We start from the raw sequence: 21,427 nt of genomic DNA on the forward strand, positions 1-21,427 counted from the left end.
CATCCTTGTCAATAAAACTGGCATACCTTGAAGTTAAGGCCGTGTCAGTCATGGCCTTACAGGAAAACCCACAGGGACCCAAGACTGTAGTCCGATAAGAGGGAGCTCTTTCTAAAATACTGTCATTCTTAAGCTTTGTTTTCCATAAGAACAATAGTCCTTAGGTTTCCAGAGAACTAAAATGACATCTCACACTAAAATATGAGATAAGGAAAAAAAGTTACAGCAAATAACTAGTCAGAAATCACCAAAGGTAGTGAACATTATCCTGAAACATTTATGCTTCAGATGAACCCTAGATTGTATCTTTGGTCTCCCTTTAAAAAATCCCTTCTGGGAGCCAACCACTTCAGAAAACAAATAGGGAAAGAATTTCCAAAGGTAGTAAGTAGAACCATAGAAATGCAAGGTTAGGACTCAAACACCGTTTTTTTCCCTGAGGCAGATTCTGCAAACCGTTGGTCTGCTGCCTGCAGAAACCTTCAAACAAAGGAAAACAGTTGAAGGAAGCCACCCGGGTGACAGGTTTTCAGGGTTCCAGTGTTGGCAGCCAGTGACAACTCATCGAAGTGTCTCACCTATCCAAAAACTGCCCCTCGGTGACTGAACTCCCTGACTTTCCCACAGCAAAGTGTGAAAGCACATTGCTGTCAGCCAAGGAAAACATTCCACCTGGCTCTGGCCACAGTACATTCCAGTGGGATCTGAACAGAGTCAAACACCCAGAGAGGGGTGACCACCTTCAGTGTGCAAGCAGACTGCCTGTGTGACCAAGAACACGCCTCCCGAGACATCAGGATTGGGAGTGGTTTTCTTGTTGGTGTGTGAGCCACTTTATGTAGATCTACTGTCATCTCAATAACCAGCAGGTGGTGGGGTGTAGGGCTAAGACGTTAAGACATCACCCGCCCACAGGGCTGGAGAAAGTGCACGCCCTCTCTCTACCCCCAGCGGAAGCAGGTACTGAGGGTCACACACCAGGCAGGATAACGCAGCAGTTAAAGGCATGGATTTGGACATCAGACAGATCTGAGTGACTTAGCACCGTTAAGCCTCAGTTTCTTTGTGTATAAAATGGAGAGATTAGTACTTCTCAGGATTGTAATGAGGACCCAGTGACCATAATGCATGCAGAGCTTTTGCTGTCCAAGACAGGAGCCACTAGCCATGTGTGGCTATTTAATTTATTTAATTAATTAAAATTTAGTTTTTCACAGAAGTAGAGCCACGGATGTAGGAAACAAATTTATGGTTACCAGGGGATACGGGGGAGAGGGATAAATTGGTAGATTGGGATTGACATATATGCAGTACTTGATATGTAAAATAGATAACTAATAAGAACCTGCTGTATAGCACAGGGAACTCTACAATAGTCTGTAATGGCCTGTATGGGAAAAGAATCTGAAAAAAGAGTGGATATATGTATAACTGATTCACTTTGCTGTACCCCTGAAACTAACACATCACTGTAAATCAACTATACTCCACTAAAATTTTTTTTTCAGTCTCACTAGCCACATTTCAAGTACTCAGTACCTCTAGACAGCTAGTGGCTACTGTATTAGCACACATACAGACACTATTTCCATCATCGCAGAAAGTTCTTCTTAAATTTGTTTTTTTATTGAAGTACAGTTGGTTTACAGTGTTTGTTAATTTCTGCTGTACAGCAAGGTGACTCAGTTATACATATATATACATTCTTTATTGTTGTTTATTCTATATGTGATAGTTTGCATCTACTAACCCCAAACTCCCAATCCATCTGTCCCCCACTCCCCCTCCCCCTTGACAATAGACAAGTCTGTTCTCTATGTCTGTGAGTCTGTTTCTGTTTCATAGATAGGTTCATTCGTGCCGTATTTTAGATTCCACATATAAGTGATATCATATGATATCGCCTTTTCTTTCTAACTTACTTCACTTGGTGTGATAATCTCTAGTTGCATCCATGTTGCTGCAAATGGCTTCTTTTGTTCTTTTCTATGGCTGAGTAGCATCCCATTGTGTATACGTACCACATCTTTATCCATTCATCTGTCGAATCATCACGGAAAGTTCTATTAGCCCATGAGAGAATATTGAAGCCCAGTTCCTAGCAGAGCATAAGAACAGCACGATCACCATTGTGAACAGCACATTGTTACCATCACCACAGCTGAAGGATCCAAGTCCTGCTGAAGAAGCAGTGAAAGTTGGGTAGACCATGGAACTGTACAATCCAGCCCACTCCTCCCGAGCGCCCCAAGCAGAGAGGTTCTAGGACTTGGTAAATCCAGTTCTTGAAGCCAAAAATGGGTAAACCCAGTACAGGTGTCCTGCGAGTCATGTCCCCACTCCCACCCCAGCCCTATGGATTTTCTCCATGTTAAAGGCAAGTTGGTATAAACGTTTTTCTAAAACCATGGTCCCTGGCCCTTGGTCACCTTGGTTCTTGGCCCCCCTATTAAAAACTTTATCTCGGAGCCTGTGCCAAAAGGCGTGGCTACAAATCAGAGCACTAGCCTCCTGCCAGAGAGTACACCATTGTTTATGAAGACAGTGTCTCTCAAGAGCCTTGAAAATGCTCCCATTCTTTTATTTACATTTTTGGCACTCGTACAGCCCTTCCTTTGTGTCAGGCACTTCACAAGATGTTAACTCATTTAATGCTCATAACTATGAGGTAAGTTTTATTACTAGCGTGTTTTAAGGACGCAGAATGAGTGCCACAGAGAGGTTGAGTAACTGGCTCAAGATCACACAGGCATTACGCGGGGAATGGGATTCAAACGAATGACACTTTGGCTCCAAAGTCTGTACCATGTTGTGCCCACTTGCGGGATCCTGTCCTGAGGAAGTAATCTCAAATGCAAAGAAAATGTGTACCCAAAGATAATCCCCTGGCATTGTTTATGATATCAAAATTGGATACAGCCTAAATGATAAGGGTTCAGTGAAGCAAGTCGTGTATAAATTACTTTACAACCATTTTAAACAACTTCTGCAGTTTCCTAATGACTTAGTAAAATGGTGAAGAGATGTTAAATGAGAAATTGATGCAAAATCGTATTTTTAAAAAAATCTTAACTATGTTAAAAACTACATAGAAGTAGTCCAGAAGAACTCCTTGTCAATCAGACTGCCATTTAAGGTGGTAGGGTGTACAACAATGGGACTTTTCTTTTCTTTGTCTTTCTGTTCTATTATATTGGGATGTATGTCCTTTCCAATTTGCTTAGAAACATTCTTTCTCTAATTGGAGAACATTTTCCTTAAGGGAAAAAAAAAACACTTATAAGAGCACAGCTCTACATGCATCATCCTATTTCTTTACAATTTTAAAAGGCACTGTGAACCAGGTACAAAAGGGACTTAGGGGAAACACTGAGCAACTGGACAGGACTAGAAGGTCTGAAAACCCTCAGCAGAGGAGAAAGAAAGGCATATCATTGATCATTTAATTCTTGTTAAAATGAGGAGGCCTAAGCCACAAAGTTTGCTCCTAAGAAAAGCACCAAAGCAACCTCCAAACTGAATCAGTAACAAAAATGAGAAGGTCTCAGGGACTCGCCTGGCTGGAGCCCATTGCCTTTTGTCTTCAGCCACGGTGGCTCCTGCAGCTCAGACAAGCTCCTTGCCCCTCCTGTGCTACACTCTTTCCTTTCTTTCTTATGTACTTCTTTTTTATTCTTATCTGGGGGAAACAGCCTACATGTGATTCCAGAGCCTCATTTTCAGAATTATGAAGACAAAATCAGCATTCCAGAGTCTTGTGTTTGACGATATCCACTCTCGACAGATAAAATTGAATGGTCAAATGTTATAAGAAAATGTTCAGCCTTACACATGTGCCATTCCCCTTCGTGATAGAAAAATTCCTATTTTGCTCAGATTCCTTTCTTTTTTTTTTTTTTTTGCGGTACGTGGGCCTCTCACTGCTGTGGCCTCTCCCGTTGCGGAGCACAGGCTCCGGACGCACAGGCTCAGCGGCCATGGCTCACGGGCCCAGCCGCTCCGCGGCATGTGGGATCTTCCCGGACCGAGGCACGAACCCGCGTCCCCTGCATCGGCAGGCGGACTCTCAACCACTGCGCCACCAGGGAAGCCCTCAGATTCCTTTCTTAAACAGAGGTGCCGCATCTCCCATTTCTCCTGCACCTGAATGAGAGGACCCACTGTACATCTCCCACCCTGGGGAAATGCCCAGAGAGAGACGGGGAAGAGAGGAAGGAGAAGGGGGAGGGGCAGATTTTGAATTGTTGGGTCTTGATTCTGTGTCCTTAAATGACCTTCTACCTCAGTGGTTCTCAGGCCTGGTCTCACATTAGAGTCACTTGGGTGCCCAGACCAATTGGATGGGCATCTCCAAGGGTATGACCATGGCCCCGGCATTCGCCAGAGCTTCCCAGGTGATTCTAATGTACAGCCAGGTGGGAAGCAGCGCCTACCTGAGGTAGAGACAGCAGCTGAGTCAAGCATGATTCATTTGTGACCAGGTGAGGTGACTTTTCCCCTCATTGTGTGACTTATGCTGAAATAATTGCGTAATTAAGTCTCATATTAGAAGCTTGGGAATTTTTTTTTAAATGTATGTCACCAAAACTTTTCTTGCTACCCCCCTAGTAAAGAGCAACTGAAAAGCATCCCTGTATTACAGTCGACTGGGGAGAAGAAAGGACCTCCCTCCATCCCAAGGCCAGAAAGTCTAAATTGTGTTCTCAACTTTGGCTGCCCATTGGAATCATCTGGGAGCTTTAAAAATGCTGATGCCCAGACCTTACTCCCAGGGATTCTGATTTAGTTGGTCTGGGCTGTGGCCTGGACCTCAGGATTTTTTCAAGCTCCACAGGCCATTCCAATGGGCAGCCAGAGTTGATTTCACTGGTAAACCTTCACGGTGGCTTTCAACTCGGGCTTCATCAGAATACCCTCGGCCTTTTCTTTAAGACCCCCGGGCCCCATTTTCAGAGAGATTTTGACCTGGGAGGTCCTGGGAGAAGCTCAAGTATCTGGACCACTGGCTGTTCTGCCTCCCAGCTGCAGCTGGGCTGCTTGGTGCTAAGACTTGCTCTTCTTGGAGCTCACCTAGGCCATGACCTGGAGTCTCGTGTATTAGGCAGAAACTCAGGTGCTCCCCATGCCTCACTGGGGAAGTTTTCGTTCAGAAGCAAGCTGAGCTCCCTAACTCAATGAGGCTGGGGTTTGAGTGTTTACTGCTGTGACACTAAGTGGACAGAGGCATTCTTTTTGGCATGAAGACTTTCCTAATGGGAAAGACCTCTGCCCAGGGCAGTACTGAGGCCAGGCTGGTTGTAAAGGGCCCAGCACACACATGGCAGGAAGAGGATGGAAAGTCAGCAAGATGTGTGACCCAGCCTAGAGGGTTGTCTTCCCTAGTGAATTAAGACGGCACTGTTTGGGGGCATCTTTGCAACTTGCAACTTGCTACACCCACAGCAGGAAGACCTCTTTATGGGGCAATCAGCCACCCCCTTCCTTTTTGCTGTGCAGTTTGTGAGTTTGCCATTGAATCACTATCCCAGAGTAGTATCTTCTGGATTAATTTGCATTACCCCAGAAAGGTCTCCTTCACGGTTGAGATCCTTAGGTTTTTAACTCCCGAATCTGCCCGCCCCATCTGTAAAACAAGGTAAACAGCAGCCCAGACCTCCCATGCAGTAGTCATTGTTGGGATTAACAGAGATAGTTCATGTAGGAGTTTAGCATAGCCTTCGTTGATAAGATAATGTAATTAGCACTAAGATCCCACTATTTTATTTAAATGGGATTTCTTAGAGTCCCCAGCATTGATTTGTTAATTCATAGGGTTTCCAGAACCCAGCAGTTGAGGAGGTGTTAGAATCCTCCTCCCAGGGCCTGCAGGTTAGAGTAGGAACATCTCTAGCTGGGTGGAATTGCCTCCTGGGGTGCTCTTCCTATAGCCTGGACCTTTCACGAATAGCTATGCAAACCCTCATCACACTACCCTTCCCTAGGAGGAAGCAGACTAACACCCAGCTACAGAGAAGTCTCGCTGGCTTGACTGCAACTCCTGGTTAGACATCTAACAATCCATCCCAAAGCCCAGGCTCCCCAACCCTCTTCTGTTCTGTGGTTCACCAGAGTTTTTGTAGAGCTAGGTCTTGCCTGCGGGAGCCTGGAGGCTGGCCTAAAGTGAGGCTGGTGGGAGAGGCAGCCAGAGAGGTGGGCATAGTCCTAAGGGCCTTCAGAGAAGGCGAGGCTATAGGGAGATCCATAGAAAGAGCTATGGAAAATGGATGGATGGATGACTGGGCGAATGAATGAGTGAGTCTTTAAATTATATCTTCTTGGAGAATGTGGTCTTTGAGATGGAGTTTGAGGAAGAAAGTGAGGAATAATATTCCAGGCAGAGAAGGTGGCAGGAGCTGAGATGGGCAAGGGGAAGGTAGTCATTCATTCATTCACAGGCCGATGTGTCCTGAGTGCCTATGTGCTGGGCACTAGTTTAGTTGACATTAGGGGTGGGGGGACTTCTTGGGTTGGCTGAAACCTAGGTGACTGGAGATAAAGTAGAGGGGGTGGGTTAGGGTCCTGCAGATAAGGGGTGTTGGATACCAAATGGAGGAAGCCCACAACCCAGGTGGGAGCCATCTGGGTGCAGGGTGAATATTCAGGATGGGTTGGAGGAGGGACCCTTTGCAGGATTCGCTATAGACACCCACAGCTTCAATCTGTGCATCACCTGTGCCTGTTGCTTATCGCCTCTCAGTCTCAAGTTCAGTGCACCGTCAGCTTTCCCCTACTGGGAAGGGGCCAGCGCCTTGTTTTCTCCCCAGCCTACAGGGTGAGCTGTTTCTGAATTTGTCCTCAAAATGATTTTGTTATTAAGACCAAACAAAAGCAAACTTGCCCCTGTTTCCTAGCCCCCAGTCATCGCCCTCCTAGCCAAAGTCTGTGAGAGTCTGTGTTCTTATTCACACTTCTGTGGTCCAGATCCTTTTTCAAACAAGGTCTTCTTGCCAGAGCTCCTGCATCTTCTTCCTCTCTGGAGCCTGCTCTCTCCTCCTCGGGTCTGTAGAGAACTCTACATGGCATTTTCCGTCCCGGTTGGCCCTCCCCAGCTTCCTTACTAACTGAAGACTGCAAACCCTTTGCACCCTTGTTGAACCTAAAAGCTCAAATCTCCTTTACACTTTCAAGATTGGAGGCTAAACCAAAAGCCAGATTTAATCAAGAGCTGAATCTGCGGCATTCTCATCACAATCCCCAGATAGTATGCAGGGGCAGCAGCCCTGCTGAGTGAGCGAGAACCCAGACCCTGTGGTCAGCAGACCTGGGAATGGACTTCTCTCTCTTCCCTGGCAGGGTGGGCACAGGCAAGTGACTTGGCTTTTCTGTGCAAAGACTAAGTGAGAAAACATGTGTCAAATGTAAACTAACCTCTAACAGAAAAGCAAGTTCAGACAAAAGAATTCAAACTAAAGAATACCTTTAAAGGAGGTACATAACAGTTGGGCTTTGGGATAAAGAGCACCAGTGAGAGACTTTTCCATTAAGCAGCATTAAAGACAGAAGCTGTATGTTCTGGTATCCCAGGTTGTAGCCTTAAGCAGCCATTTTTGCAGTATCTCCTGTTTGCCATAACCTTAAACCCATACAGTACCTGAAAATGATTCAATTTGTTGCTAGCATTGAGCAAAACCTGTACTCCAGGAAAATGCACTATATTTGTCCTGTGACTCCTTCTGGCATGTGGGGTCTGGCAGCCCGGGAGCCCAGGTTTAAGGGAATCACAAATGCAACGCGCCTGGGGCTGACCCTGCACAAGAGCAGGCATACCAGGACCCTTAATCCCCCTTCATTTTCCTTGCCCTTCCAAAGCCTTTTAATCTAAAAGTGAAAGTGACAGTCTGGCTATTTCATCAAAAGGTAGACTCTTAAAAAAAAAAATTTAACTATCATTGTCGTGTCCGAAGGGCGGTGGGGAGGGACAAAAACCTTTAAATCCAGTGTGATGTTTGGTGCAAGACTGCCCCTCAAGGAAGTCCCCTGTGGGAAGGAAGCTATCCCACCTGAGAAGGCAGTGGTGATCAAACATTTTCATTACAATAAAAAAGTCACCCCAGACAAAGGGACCTGTGTGTAAGCTAAGTATCTTCTACTGAGAAGAATCATATGCTTGGCGGGAAAAAAAAAGGGCCTGCATCAGAAAATGACCATCGCTTCCTTATGCCTAGAACATGTCCTGAGGAATCACCATGCACGAACCCAGCCAGAATCTGGGTGGGGGGAGTTTAGCATAGCTGAGGGCTACGTGGAAGAAGCAGCTTCAGCCCTCAGCTCTTAGGAGGAGGCCGCTACTGAAATGATTGATGCCAAAGAGTCTCTGAATAGTAGCAATACAAGTAATACTATCACCTTGTGTTGGTATTGCCCTTTACAGGCTGCATGCATGTTCATAAACATGCATCGTTTTGTGCCGTTACTAATCCTCTAGCGGAGAGAGGCCAGCTGTTATTACCAGATAGCGGTGCTGGCCTCTAGTCCAGTACACGCTCCGCCTGGTAAATGTCTGCAGAACGAATTAAACTTGATGAAGAAGATAAAAAAGCAAACCACAGTCTTTGTCTCCTGCGGGTTTAGCATGTTGTCTTTCTCTCATCACTAGGAATTCTGAATACACACATTTAGTTTAAAAATAACCTGGATTTTTATGAACTGCCAAAACGAGCTCCGTGTCTTGGACACACTTGCCGCCCTCCTCACTCCCCCGGGATCTGGCACGGTTACCGTAATAACGAAGTGCCTCAGCAACACCTTCCCCTCAGATGATAAGCTGGTGAGTTATCCCTTGTTCTCCAAGCAAGAGGAGCCTGTGCAGGGGAGTAGGAGAAATTTTGCTGATGCCCTTGCCTCCAATAGCAAAGGCTGGAGGGGCCCCTTTGGGCTTTTCCCCTCCGGCCCAGCCTTCCTGGGGAGTGGGGAGAATGAGACTTCTGCCTGGAGAGCACGCTGACTCTTCCTGTCTTCCTCAGCTGCCACTCTGGGTACGTCGGTGCACGCTGTGAACACGCGGACCTCCTGGCCGTGGTGGCCGCCAGCCAGAAGAAGCAGGCCATTACTGCCTTGGTGGTGGTCTCCATCGTGGCCCTGACTGTCCTTATCATCACGTGTGTGCTGATACAGTGAGTCTTTGCTACCCCTGAGGCCGGGACCCCCACCTGCAGGCCCTCCCGGGGCCATAACGGGGCCACCACGACAGTTTACTGCTGTGATGTCTGATTAGTGTTAGCGAAGCAAAGAGGAACTTTGGTGACAGCCAAGTCATGTGAAAGGCACACATCCTGGCAGGTCTGCAGCACACATCCTGGGAGGTGCCCCATTGAAAGCAGAGCCAAAGGTGCTCTCTCTCTGCTGTGGGCTTGGAGCCTTCACCATTGTCATGGGGATGTGCAGGGGTTCCAGAGGGAACTAGAAACGGCTCCCAGCCTCCCGTGGGCAGTAGCGGCCTCGCTTCCTCTCCACAGAAGGCACTTGGCGAATCCTAAAGCCACTGTTGCTGTTATGACAGGCCTCCCCCTTTCTCTACCTCTCTGCCCTATTCCTCCTCCTCCGAAACTCAGTCTCTGCCTGACATCTTCCAGGAAGCCTTCCTGAGCCCTAGACCAGCCGAGCCCTTTTCCCGGTGTATCTTAGCCTCCTTTGCTTGCCCATATCTCCCGACTGGACTGCCCTGCAAAGGGAGAGGCCCTAGGGCTGTATTTCCAGCGTCTGGCCAGATTTATTCCCTGGAAGTATCTGGAGACCTCTAAGTCACAGAGCAAGCACAGAGTATGCTGCCTGATTGGACACGCACAAGAAATGGACATACCGGCCAAAGGCTGCGGCTAGCTCAGCGTAAAGTAGCTCGTGGTGGAAACAGTAGGTAGACAGGCCCCTCTAGCCAGGCCTGGAGGAAGCAGTGCGTGTTCCCACAGGAAGCCAGACTTGAGCCCTCTGGGGTTGCCTGGGTTTGGGACAGATAAATAAGAGTCTCCGTCCCGTTTGTTTATTGACTGTTGCTGTTGGAGCGTCTAAAGCACACGCTCCTGGTTCTGGGAATGAACGGGGTGCCCCTAGAGCCCCATCTTGTTGACAGTAGCCGCAGCGCACTCACATCCTCCTCCTGGATCAAGCCAGTGTTAAGGGTGAGGGATGAGGTCTCAGCTGGGCTGTTCTACTCCCATGTGTCTTGGGAAAACATGTTTGCAGGCTGGGGCATAGCTCAGGTTCTGCTACTCGTGAAGACCCCCTGGGGAAGCAGGAGCAACCTAATGACCACTAGCCTCGATTCTCATGGCCGGCTGGCTATGTGGGGGTGCCCGTCACTCCCACAGTCCTGTTTCTGTGGCGAGGAGGGTCCCAGAGCCGTAGGAACAAGACTCAGTGCCCACGTGGGCCTCCCCAGGGGGAGTGAAAAGCTCATTTTGCCATATTCTCTAAAGACAGAAACAACCCAGGGTACCTGCGCGGCCTCTCTGATTGCCAGGGAGGAGTTCCCAGGGAGGCAGCCATCCCATCTCTCCTCTGTCCTTTCCAAGCCCATCCTTGCCAGAGAGCAAGTTCAGAATCCCTGAGAGACCAAGCCCTCGCCAGACTGCTGGTTGCCGGGGCACGGGGTCCCTCCTGAGTGGCAGAGTTGGTTGGGACCAGCTCATCCCATGCCAGAGGGACCTAGAGGCCTTGATCTCACTGCCCTGGGCCATTCCTTTCTGGGTAGTGACGGGGCAAGCCCTCCTGGCTAGGTGACAGTAAGACAGCAGTCACTGATAGATCTGGAGTCAAGGCCTAGGTCTGTCCCACATGGGGTGAGCTGGTCCCAACCCAGACTCTGTGGCTCAGGAGGGACCCGGGCCCGGGAGACTGCTCTGGCCACCCCTGGCAGAAGCAACTTGGGCAGAAATGTCCCAGGGTCCCTTCTCAGCTCTGCTGCCCAGAGATTCAGGGGCTCTAGTAACATTCCTGGGGCAGTGCCGAGAGAGAGGGGCTGGGGTGGGGATCGTGAAATGTCACCAGGCTCCAACAGGGAAGTACAGCAACAGGCTTGTTTCCAGGCTCATGTCAGCCACGAGACCCCTCCCAGCCCCAGACACTGGATGTATAGGTTACATATACCTTAGGGTTAGAATGAGTGGAAACAGCCCTCCATGCTATCCCAAGGGAAACAACCATCAGTGTCTGTAGGTACTTAATGTCTTAGTGCTTTCTTTTCTGCCCTTCTCTTGGGTTCTCTGGTTCCTTTTTTGTGCTAACTCTGCAGACCGTTCATTCCTGCCCACAGAGGGAGGCCGGAGCGTTCATGGTCCTGATGCTTTAGGACTCTGGGTTTTGGGTTCACTGAGAGGATGAGTTTGCCACGACTAGAGAACGTTAGTCCTCAGAAAAAGATTGGAAGCCACGGAGGTGCATGATTTATTCTTCCATTCCTTCCGTGGGTCCATTGCAGCCCACGCACAGTCCCAGCTTTTCGGCTGGCAATTCCTGATGGATGACCCCGTCCCTAGCCCTCCCAGCCCTGGCTAGCCTGAAGTGGTGGCTTTGGCCCAGTCCTGACAGCGGTTCTGAGGCTGCTCCTGCATTTCTGGAGTTACCCAACTGCTGCTTTATGGAGCAAGCAGCCGGTGGGGGACCGGTCCCCTCTATCAGCTGGAGCCAGGTACCTGCCTGCCAGGTTACCCTGCCAACCCAGAGCAGAGCAGCCGAATGGGGCTGGTCCTCTGGGGTGGCCAACAGGTCCTCTCGCAGGTGGCCAGCTCCTGCCCCAAAGGCCACCACCCTGCAAAGCCCTCAGCCCCCTGCTGTGTCTCTCCCTCCGGAGGCCCCATGGGAAGGCTGGGTTAGAGCCCAGAGCTGCCCAGCAGGCCCCTCGGGCAGACGCTGCACCAGCTGGGCACCCCCCTGCCAGGCTCCTGCCAAGACCATGTTCTCTGCACCTTTGCAGCTGCTGCCAGGTCCGAAAACACTGTGAATGGTGCCGGGCCCTCATCTGCCGGCACGAGAAGCCCAGTGCCCTCCTGAAGGGAAGGACTGCTTGCTGCCACTCAGAAACAGGTAAGAGGGCTGCCTCAAGGAAAGGCCTTTTTCCCTCGGGAGGCACTATTGGGTAGAGAAGGGGACCACCTTCTCCAGGTCAGGGCAGAAGTTCTTGGAGGATGAAGCAGAAAGAAGGGAGAAAAGGAAGAGGATATTCATCCTACCGAGTCAGGTTTAGTTTATTCTAATGTGTGTTTTACTCAGAAGGGAGCTCTTTTATCCTTACTGGTGACTGTGTGACCTTTAACAAGAAACTTAACCTCTCTGAGCCTTAGTTTTCTTGTTAAAAAGATGTTGTGCAAATTGAATAAGTACTGATATAAAGTACCTAGTGTGTCACAGACTGTAGACATTCAACAGATGTTCATTCTCTTTCCCTTGAGAAATCATCTCCCCTTTCCCATCTGTGAAATGAGAGATTTGGCCTATAGAAGGTCTTGAAGGACTCTAAACTCTTAGAATCCTGTGATCTTCATTCAGTTTACCATTGTTGCTTGAATATTTTCTCCAACATCCACAAAAAAGATTGGACATCTGGATATGAGGCCAAACTCACTTCTCAGGAACCCTCATCCGAGCATCCCTTGCTCAGGGCTCCTTGAGTCAAATAGCAAAAATATCCAGACAGGCTCTGAAAAGTCTCACATGAACAAGTTTCTGGAACACTGGGTTGACCCACAAAGCCTGTCAGAAACTTAGAGTTCCTTTTTAGGAAGTAGTGGATCAGGAGACAATCACCCCATACTCGTCCACCTGGGGGTGTCCTTCTCTAGTAAACAGCATTCCAGACGAGATCGGGCGCGTTCAGAGTGGTATGGCCATAGCACAGTCAGCATTCCAGAAGCTCACGGTTGCATGGAGAAGACAGGAAGAAAAGCGCCTGGGAAGCTGGAACGCTGCGGTGTTCATTAGGCCTCCTGGTGATCTGACCTGGAGGGAACTGAAGGCCCTGGAGCGCCGTTCACTTGGTCTTCATTTCAAGAGCCATAGTAATTGTGCATGAGCAGCCCTTTTGATTTAGGAAGGTGCTGATTCATTAATCCTCACGATAGCCTTAAGGAGGAGGGTGTGGATAAACTGAATCTGCTAAAGGCCTGCGTGGGTGCCTCCCTGAGTCCCTGGGGGAGCTAGGATGAGACCCAAATCCTCTAAAGGCCCCACTCACATCTCCTTCACTACCTCAGGGGACCATCCATTGAGCTAATGAAGATAAATATTTTTGTTTTGTCTTTTAGCACCAATAGGAAAACTGCGTATGCCTTTTTAAGAAAATTTATAGTAGATTTTGTGCCATCGGTCTGCACCTTGGCAGAGTCATTTAGGATAGAGTAAATTTCTTGTTAATGTCACTTCTTCCCTACCCACATTTGAGAGAATGTTAGCTTTGAATCTGGGGATGGATCTGACCTTCCAGAGATGGCCACCAAGGCTGACGCCCCTCTCCTTGAGTTGACAGGTACCTTCCCACCTCCAGAGGAACTGTGGGAGGGACCAGAGCAGGAAGATGTCCAGGCTGGGCTGGACTCAGGAGCTGCTGGGGAATGGGTACACGCTGCCTGCCCACGACAGGCACAGAGGATACCGTCAGGGCCCACCCATTGAGCAACAAGGGGGTCCATTCTTTTTTTTTTGCAGTACGCGGGCCTCTCACTGTTGTGGCCTCTCCTGCTGCGGAGCACAGGCTCCAGACGCACAGGCTCAGCGGCCATGGCTCACGGGCCCAGCCGCTCCGTGGCATGTGGGATCTTCCCGGACCGGGGCACGAAGCTGTGTCCCCTGCATCGGCAGGCGGACTCTCAACCACTGCGCCACCAGGGAAGCCCAGGGGTCCGTTCTTATATAGCCTCGGGGGAAGCCATTCTGCTGCCAGAGCCCTGACCAGCTCATGAGCTGCCCACTAAGCCACCCCTGATGAGGGAGCTGGCCGCAGACGGGGTTGAATCACCTCCAGTTGAATGAAGGCCCTCATGACAGCACGCATCCCCATTCTCTTGTTTCCTTTGGCGCTGAAAGCACAGTTTCAGGAGCTTCTGCCCCTGAGGTTTAACCAGCAGAAGGTGGACTTGTCCGCCCAAAAGAGCCTGGTGACTTTGGCTGGTGCATCCCCAAGTTTCTGTCCCAAGCCAGTTTTCCCAGCCTGGCTGGGGTCTGGCCCGCAGAGCTTAACCTGTTTTTCCTTCCTTCCAGTGGTCTGAAGAGCCCAGAGGAGGAGTTCTTCCAAATGGCCTGCGGCAGCCTGAGAAAGAAAGGACTTCTTGAGGACGGCACGGTGAGGGCTGCCTGGGATGGGCCAGCAGACCTTTCCTACTCTGCCTGCCCTCGCCTGTGTGGGCTTTTTGTCTTTTGTGGGCCTTCATTCAAAACTCTGTCCACAACTCTTGTCTGCTTGGGGTTATCCAGTGTGACCTGGAGAAGAAATAAGTGGACCACAGTCTAAAGACTGGTCAGAAATGAACGGCACGGGGTGGACCTCCTGTTTACCTAATGAGCTGTGTGCGTTGGCATCTGTGTCCAGGTGTGTGTAGGTGTGTTCTGCCAGTCGCGGATGCCAGGCTGTGCTTTTTTTAATGGGCCCATCTCCCCACAACAGTCGCCATCCTGCCTGACACTGGAGATTCCTTTAGTTGTTACAGTTTTTTTCTTACCGCTTATGGGGGAAGAAGGTGGAAAAAGGCATAACTGCTTTTTGCTACGTGAAGACACCAGTGTAAGAGGAGCCATGTCTGTCCTCTGTCCACAAAACCCTCAACCAGCCCGATATCTTCCACAGACACATGATGTTGAACACCTTCCCGAGCTGTTGCCCCCCTCAGAGATAACTTCTTATTTATTAGATGGATGATGGTGTTATTTTTAATCTCTTAAGTCAGTGTAAAAAGCGCAAAACCCTTTCAGACGTCTGCATTAATGATGTATGTATTGCTGGCCAAAAAGTTAGACTGATTAGAAATGTCCGGTCTCTTTGGAACAGCTAAAGCTTGGGAAAACCCACCAGGATAGATGGAGATGGACAGAGGATGGGAGCAAAGATTGGGGTTCAGAGGTCATGCCATTTAATACACAAAACTAGTAAACGCCCCAGGGTACAGTCCTGTTGAAAAGTTAGCAAATCTAGCAGTGGAGATCTGGCATCTTGTCAAGGAAGAGGAAGAATGCCTGTGTGTGCCTCTACATGGGGGAAGCACAGACTACCCCGCTCTGTTATTAAACATGCTAACTGTCTAGTGGGCCCTCTGAGAATCTGTTTAGAAATAGAGCATTAACAGAGGGCCGCGGGCATTTGGGGCTGCATCCGTGAAGGGGGACCAGTCACTTATTTTCCATGTTGCTACTCAGTTGATGTTTTATTTTGAAAGGGAGAAATTGAACTTTCCTATTTATTTTTAAGCATTAGGAGAAATATTCCAGTGACATATTTTTTCTTTTCCATCCAGGATGCCGTGTTTTGTTTTTTTTTTTAACAAAAACTCTAACAAGCCATCTCCACCGTGTGGGTCTCACTTTTCCCTCAGGGAAGGAGAAATTGTTCTCCTGGGTGCTTTCCAACCCAGTGGGTCTGCCTGTGGGAAATTCTAGTTCCCTCCAACTGCACAGTGGGAGCTCATCCCTAGGAATTGTCACTAAAATTTGGAAATGGGAAACAATGAAATAATATGTAGACTCCATATGTGAGGGAACTCTTATTCCCTAATATCTGAAAAATGGAAGATTTCTACCTATTAACCCTTCGGTGCCTGTAGCACCTCACATCGTGAAAGGGACCTTTAAAATATGTCAAGTTGGCTTGAAATTCCTACCAGGTCATTTTGTCCTCCTCGAATTCTTCTGCCCCAGTATGTCTACTTCAGTGAATTTTCTCTGTATTTCTTAGAGTTGAGACAATTATATGACACGTGTCTTAACTCTGGCACTTTTATTGAATGATGCAGCACCCAAAGCGCCCGTAGCAGAAATGGGGTCCGCTCGCCAGCAGTGTAACTGACCACAGCTCCCGGGTTTTACTCATAAAAGAAAATACGCCTAAGTTTGCATTCCTTAGGCTGGTCCTACAGCAGCAGATCTGTGGGCTGAGGCTTGACCATAGGAGACCAATGCAGTTGACACTGGTTTGTGGACCCCAGTTTGCACTCACTTTTCTCATCAGGCTCTACTGAAAGTCTGATCCCAGTTCGGAGAGACTAATGAAAGTGGAGTAGCATCACTTGTTTTTAACTTGAGATCACATTTTTACTTTAGGACAATCTTGACTCAGTCTTTTAGAGGCTATTTGAGGTCTGGTTGCCTTTAAAGTGTGTGAACTGATGTTGAGAATGTCTCGTGGGGCTTTGTTCACCTACTGAGTGGAAGGATCAGTGTCCAGTCTTCAGGTGTCCAAGAGCCTTTGCAGAGGTGAGAATATAAGGATGGAAGCAGAGGGAACCTTCTTTGTTCCCTGTGGGGACCTCATATTTAGGGTCTGTGAATGCTCCAGTCCAGCAAGTCACAGCTGCCGGTGCCCCATTCCTTGTGCCTGTACAACCATGCAGTGAATGAGCTCAAATGTGTGCCATCCTAGAAGTGCCTCTCAAAACAGTCCTCTGTAAACCAGCAGGTCTGAAGGGAGTTGGAAGCAGAGGTGGGGTCAAGGCAGGCCTGGTTGGACCTTTGTCCATGCTCCAGGATAGGAGAACCTTGCTTCTTTAGTGATTTCTCTCTTAGAAATCAGATGGCCAACAAGCACTGGATTCCTATGCCATTAATGGCATTGGTACTTCTTTGGCATTGGTTAGCTGTAAAAACGCCCCCTTTTCAGGTTAAAAATCATCTCCTAATCCATCTCCGTAGGTTCCCCATGTTTCCTTGCTTTTTAGAAAGCCAAGTTCATTACGATCAGGGAATCATTCCCAAGATCTGACATGGTAAGCGACCACACACACCTGGGGGTGGGGAACACAGCCGTTTCCAATGTCTGTCTCAGGAGAAATGTAAAGCCCCCATTTAAAAAAAAAGGGAGGGGGTGCTTCCAAATCTTTTGTGGGGCCTAGATTTTCCCACTGCTCTACAGGCTGTGACTTCTTTAAGCATACTGGCGGGAAACGTCTTCTGCTAATGAAAGGAGAGACAGCGGCCAATCCTGATCTGGAAGACACATCTGGATACACATGTAACCAAGCAAGATATGAGTTTGCTATTGTGTGCCAGCAGAGAAGGGGGGCAGAATGTCCCCAGAGTCTATCTGCCATGAAAGGAGACGGCGGGATTGACATTCCCCCATCCATATTGATGAGGGAGGAGGTGTGCTTCCAGAGCTTCTTGGGAGCCTGGTCTGTGCAGGTGGAGAAAGTGTCTGGCATCTTCAGGTTTCCTGGGTCTGGGCTGCCTCGGTGCACAAGAACCGCTGGCTATGGCTACTCTTCCAGGCAGGTTTGGCAGGAACAGTGCTCAGGAGACCCCAACCCCTTAGTAGGATCTGGGCTTTGATTCCTGCCAACCTGCTCAGCTGAGGAGGGGGCAGGGGATGATTCAAAAGCCCAGGACCAAGGGGGACATCACAGAAACAAGATGAACACATGTTTGTTCTTAATGTTCTAACATAGGACCTGTTCTCTGGAGCCACTGATTTTACCAGGCTTTCTAAAAGATCTCACGGCAAACACACACATAGTACTGAACACAACCCCTCTTCCTAGTGTAATAATTTACTGAAGTGTTCAACTTCTCATTATCTTATTATAACAAACCTGATGCTTTTTTTTTTTAGAACTTGTTACTCTGACTCCTGTATATGTTGCACTGAAAAGGTTAATATTTAATGTTTTAATTTATTTTGTGTGGTAAGTTAATTTTGATTTCTGTAATGCATTAATGGGATTAGCAGTTCTTTTCCTTAATGTCTGAATTGTACTTATTTAAAGAGTAGTGAGCAATGTAAAATGCAGTTGTGTTTTTCAGTAATGTGTATTGTTGTTCAGTTGTACTGTACCTTGTTTGGAAGGATGAAGGAATGAACTCTTTTTTTTCCTAAATCAAGACTAGAGCTTTTCTTTCATGAGATTGGGAGATGGCTGAAGCACATTTAAGATTTTTCTCTGCAAATGTGAATGATGAGAAAAAACTAGATGCTGTTTTGCAAATGTGGGAATCCTAAAATTAACTTTAGTTGATCCCTGTCTGCTTGGAAAAACCAAATTCCCTGAAGTTCTTCTCAATATATGAGTATTTCATTTACTATGTGTCCAACAATACACTAACTAGTGTGAAAGAAAAGACGAAACATACAATCCCTGCCCCAAAGGAATCAAAATCTGGCTGAGACTGACTGACATGCAGAAAATAATTCCAGACTAATTCCAGCCAAAATACAAATAATGCCCGAAATTCTAAGGTAGAGAGTATGTGTTAACAGCTATGATTCTCCAAGTGTGGTCCCCAGACCAGCAGCATCAGCATCACCTGGGAACTTCTTAGGAACGCAAATTTTCAGGCCCCACCCCAAACCTATTAAACTCTCGAGATGCCCCATGCCCCCTCTACCTTCCAGATGATTCTGATACATGCTCAAGTTCGAGAACCACTGTGCTATAGGACTCGGAGGACCCATCCAGGAGAAAGCCCCCATGAACTTGGAATCAGCCAGACCTTCCCTCATTTCTCCAGGTGACTTGCAGTTGCCAGCTTGAATCCATGGTCTGGATCATTAGCGCCCAACCTTTGGGGATGCTGTCGGCCCACACTTCAGACCCCTGTTTTGCCTGGCTGCTGTATGCCCTGACTCCTGCCTGGCCCGGCCTTGGGGTGTGACCTAGCCTTGCCTCCCCTCTAGCTGGGAGCTCCTTGCCCAGCAGCAGCCTGGAATTCTAGCCCCAGCGCTCTTTCCCCGTCTCCTGAAACTCCCTCTTCCACACTGGCCATCCACAGGACTTGCTCTGCAGGCCCTGAGCTTTCTGCCTCTGCCTTTCACCTCCAGAAACAGGAAGTGCCCGTGGTCACACACCCCTGGGTTGAGCAATGCCTTTTCCACTAAGCTAGTGTCTCTCACCCCAGATCAATTGAATTCTAGAATCTGTAGTGGTGGAGCTTGAGCATCTTTTAAAAATCTCTCCCCGTGATTCTAATCCAATCCCTACTGCCCTCTGGAATATGCCAAGCCCCAGGGAGCACGTGGCACAGGAGAGGTTTCATGCCTGGAGCTGAGATACCCATCCAGGGCGTCCCACCCTAGTCCATGCTTAAGTATCCCTTAATATCCAGCAGATGTTAGCCCTGGGGAAACAGGGAGGCTTTGAAACTCCTTTCAAGTGGGATCATCTAAAGCAAAGAAGTGAGATAACACCTGTGGGAACAGGGCCCCCTGAGGAGTACCATGTGGCTGATGCTTGAGGGTATGCACAACTGGGCAATGGCTTTTCAGGAACCAAATTTTGCAATTGGGAATGAAAATGTGACATTGATACTGAAAAGTAAACAGGAGAGGAAAAAAATCCTCTCTCCAGGGACATTTACCTCAATGGAAGCTTCAGGCCCTGATGTGCAACTGAACAGGTGCCCTAGGACGGGAGGAGCCCCTGCTGCCATGAAGTCCTCCAGGGCAAGTCCAAGTCTGGCAGGGGAGCCCCCCTCAGGGGGGTCAGGGGAGTGGAGTTGAGAACTGGGCAAGGGAACAGCTCCACTCCCTGGGCTGGTCTGCCCTGCCTGTTCCAGGGAAGGATTCCTCGGGTCTAGAAATGTGACATCTCAGAAGAACTGTGCTGTAAAGAGCTGGCATCATTTAAACCTTGTCCCACCAGGGCAGAGCATGCAGCGGCACCCTCCCCTGCAGCATGGCGCTCCCACCTGCCTTTGTAGAAGAAGCCCCCCAAACAGAGCACAGGGGCTCTGGGTCCCCGTGGTGGAAGGAGGCCTGGAGGTGAAGACCTGGGCTTGGCTGCAGCCCTGCTTTTGGCTGTGTCACCCTAGGGCGGTACTAATTCTTTCTGAACCTCCAGTCCCTGCCTATTTAGCTCCTGCCCGTTTAGCTCATGGAGCTGTTGAGGTAAAACTTATAAACTCCCACTTGCTCAGCCTGATTCTTGGAATAAAAAAATCTGGCGCTGGGGGCTTCCCTGGTGGCACAATGGTTGAGAGTCCGCCTGCCGATGCAGGGGACACGGGTTCGTGCCCCGGTCTGGGAAGATCCCACGTGCCGCGGAGCGGCTGGGCCCGTGAGCCGTGGCCGCTGAACCTGCGCGTCCGGAGCCTGTGCTCCGCACTGGGAGAGGCCACAGCGGTGAGAGGCCGGTGTACCGCAAAAAAAAAAAAAAAAAAAAAAAATCTAGTGCTGTCCTAAATGCCGTTGACACGTTGCCCAGCTCAAGGGAGGCCTCACTCCTCCATCCTCCAGCGACATTCAATCCAAGGTGAAAAAAGGCATGAGGAGGGGAGATTGTATGAGAACTATTTCCAGAGAGCCAGTGGCGAAAGGGGCCACATCCAGAGGGTCATGGTGCCAGGACACCACCTTTAGAAGTGGTTAAGGACCTAGAGGGGTGAGGAAAACTCTCCTTGGACGTAGGAAGGTGTTCATTGTGGCCTCAAGTTGCAGGGCCAGAGACAAAGAGGTTGACCTCAGCTCATCAGAGGGTCTTTCTCATCATCAGAGCCACCTCCTGTTCCAGAGCCACCTGCTGTTCTCCCTAACACCAAAGTGATCCAGCAGAGACTGGGTGGCCACCAGGGACACAGTGGGTGCCTGGTGAACTAGAACAGGAGCCGGAAGACCTTGGGGCCAGTCTTCCTCTAAGTATCCTGACCACCGTCTCCTGCCCATGAGTCCACGGGCTACCCCAGCCCTCCAAACCTCCACCTACTACAGCACCCTTCCGCAATAGCCTTTCTGAGCCCAGACTCCAGCCTCTGTCCTCCCCTTGTCCTGCTGTGGGTCTTATGGTCTCCCAGAGCTTCTCGGTGATGGACGGGCATCTCAGGCCCTGCCCAGCCCCCTTCCCTCCCACCTGCTGTCTTTAGAGCCCCTGTGGCTTAACCATACTCAGGAGGGTCCCTACACAGGGACCACAGATCCAGTAACTCTCATGAGAGGGCCTTCTCTGGCTCCCTCTCTATCCCCACGTGCCGAGATGTACTAGTGCCCTCCCAGATCCACTCTCCACCGTCCTCTGCCCAGTGCCCCACTATGGACAGCCTCTGTAGGGCTCTCTTGCCCAATGGCTTCTGGTTCAGCTAGTGGGAGGCCCTGGAGGAGAGCGGGGTCGTTTGTTTGTTTGTTTTTATGGTGCAATTCTTTTCTGTTTTTTTTTTTTTTTCGGTGTGTGGACCTCTCACCGCTGTGGCCTCTCCCGTTGCGGAGCACAGGCTCGGGATGCGCAGGCTCAGCGGCCGTGGCTCACGGGCCCAGCCGCTCTGCGGCATGTGG

General features: G+C 49.2%; 1 protein-coding gene across 6 annotated transcripts in view; it reads left to right on the forward strand.

Moving 5' to 3' along the window:
* Positions 1-21,427, forward strand: part of TGFA (transforming growth factor alpha) — a 121,538-nt gene that overhangs the window by 89,731 nt on the left and 10,380 nt on the right. For 4 of the 6 annotated variants that reach the window (XM_089923036.1, XM_089923037.1, XM_089923035.1 and 1 more), the window contains 3 exons: positions 9,003-9,152; positions 11,912-12,057; positions 14,227-18,044. In XM_089923036.1, the coding sequence (XP_089779162.1) occupies positions 9,003-9,152; positions 11,912-12,057; positions 14,227-14,234 (304 nt within the window). In that variant the 3' untranslated portion in view covers positions 14,235-18,044. Of the gene's footprint in view, positions 1-9,002; positions 9,153-11,911; positions 12,058-14,226; positions 18,045-21,427 lie in introns of those variants that run through there. The other 2 variants (XR_016395403.1, XM_022561349.3) reach the window with 2 other exon arrangements.

Source organism: Delphinapterus leucas, chromosome 13 (assembly GCF_059928025.1).
Source record: "Delphinapterus leucas isolate spDelLeu-1000000601 "Yukka" chromosome 13, BTC_Dleu_Yukka2, whole genome shotgun sequence".
NCBI lineage: Eukaryota > Metazoa > Chordata > Mammalia > Artiodactyla > Monodontidae > Delphinapterus > Delphinapterus leucas.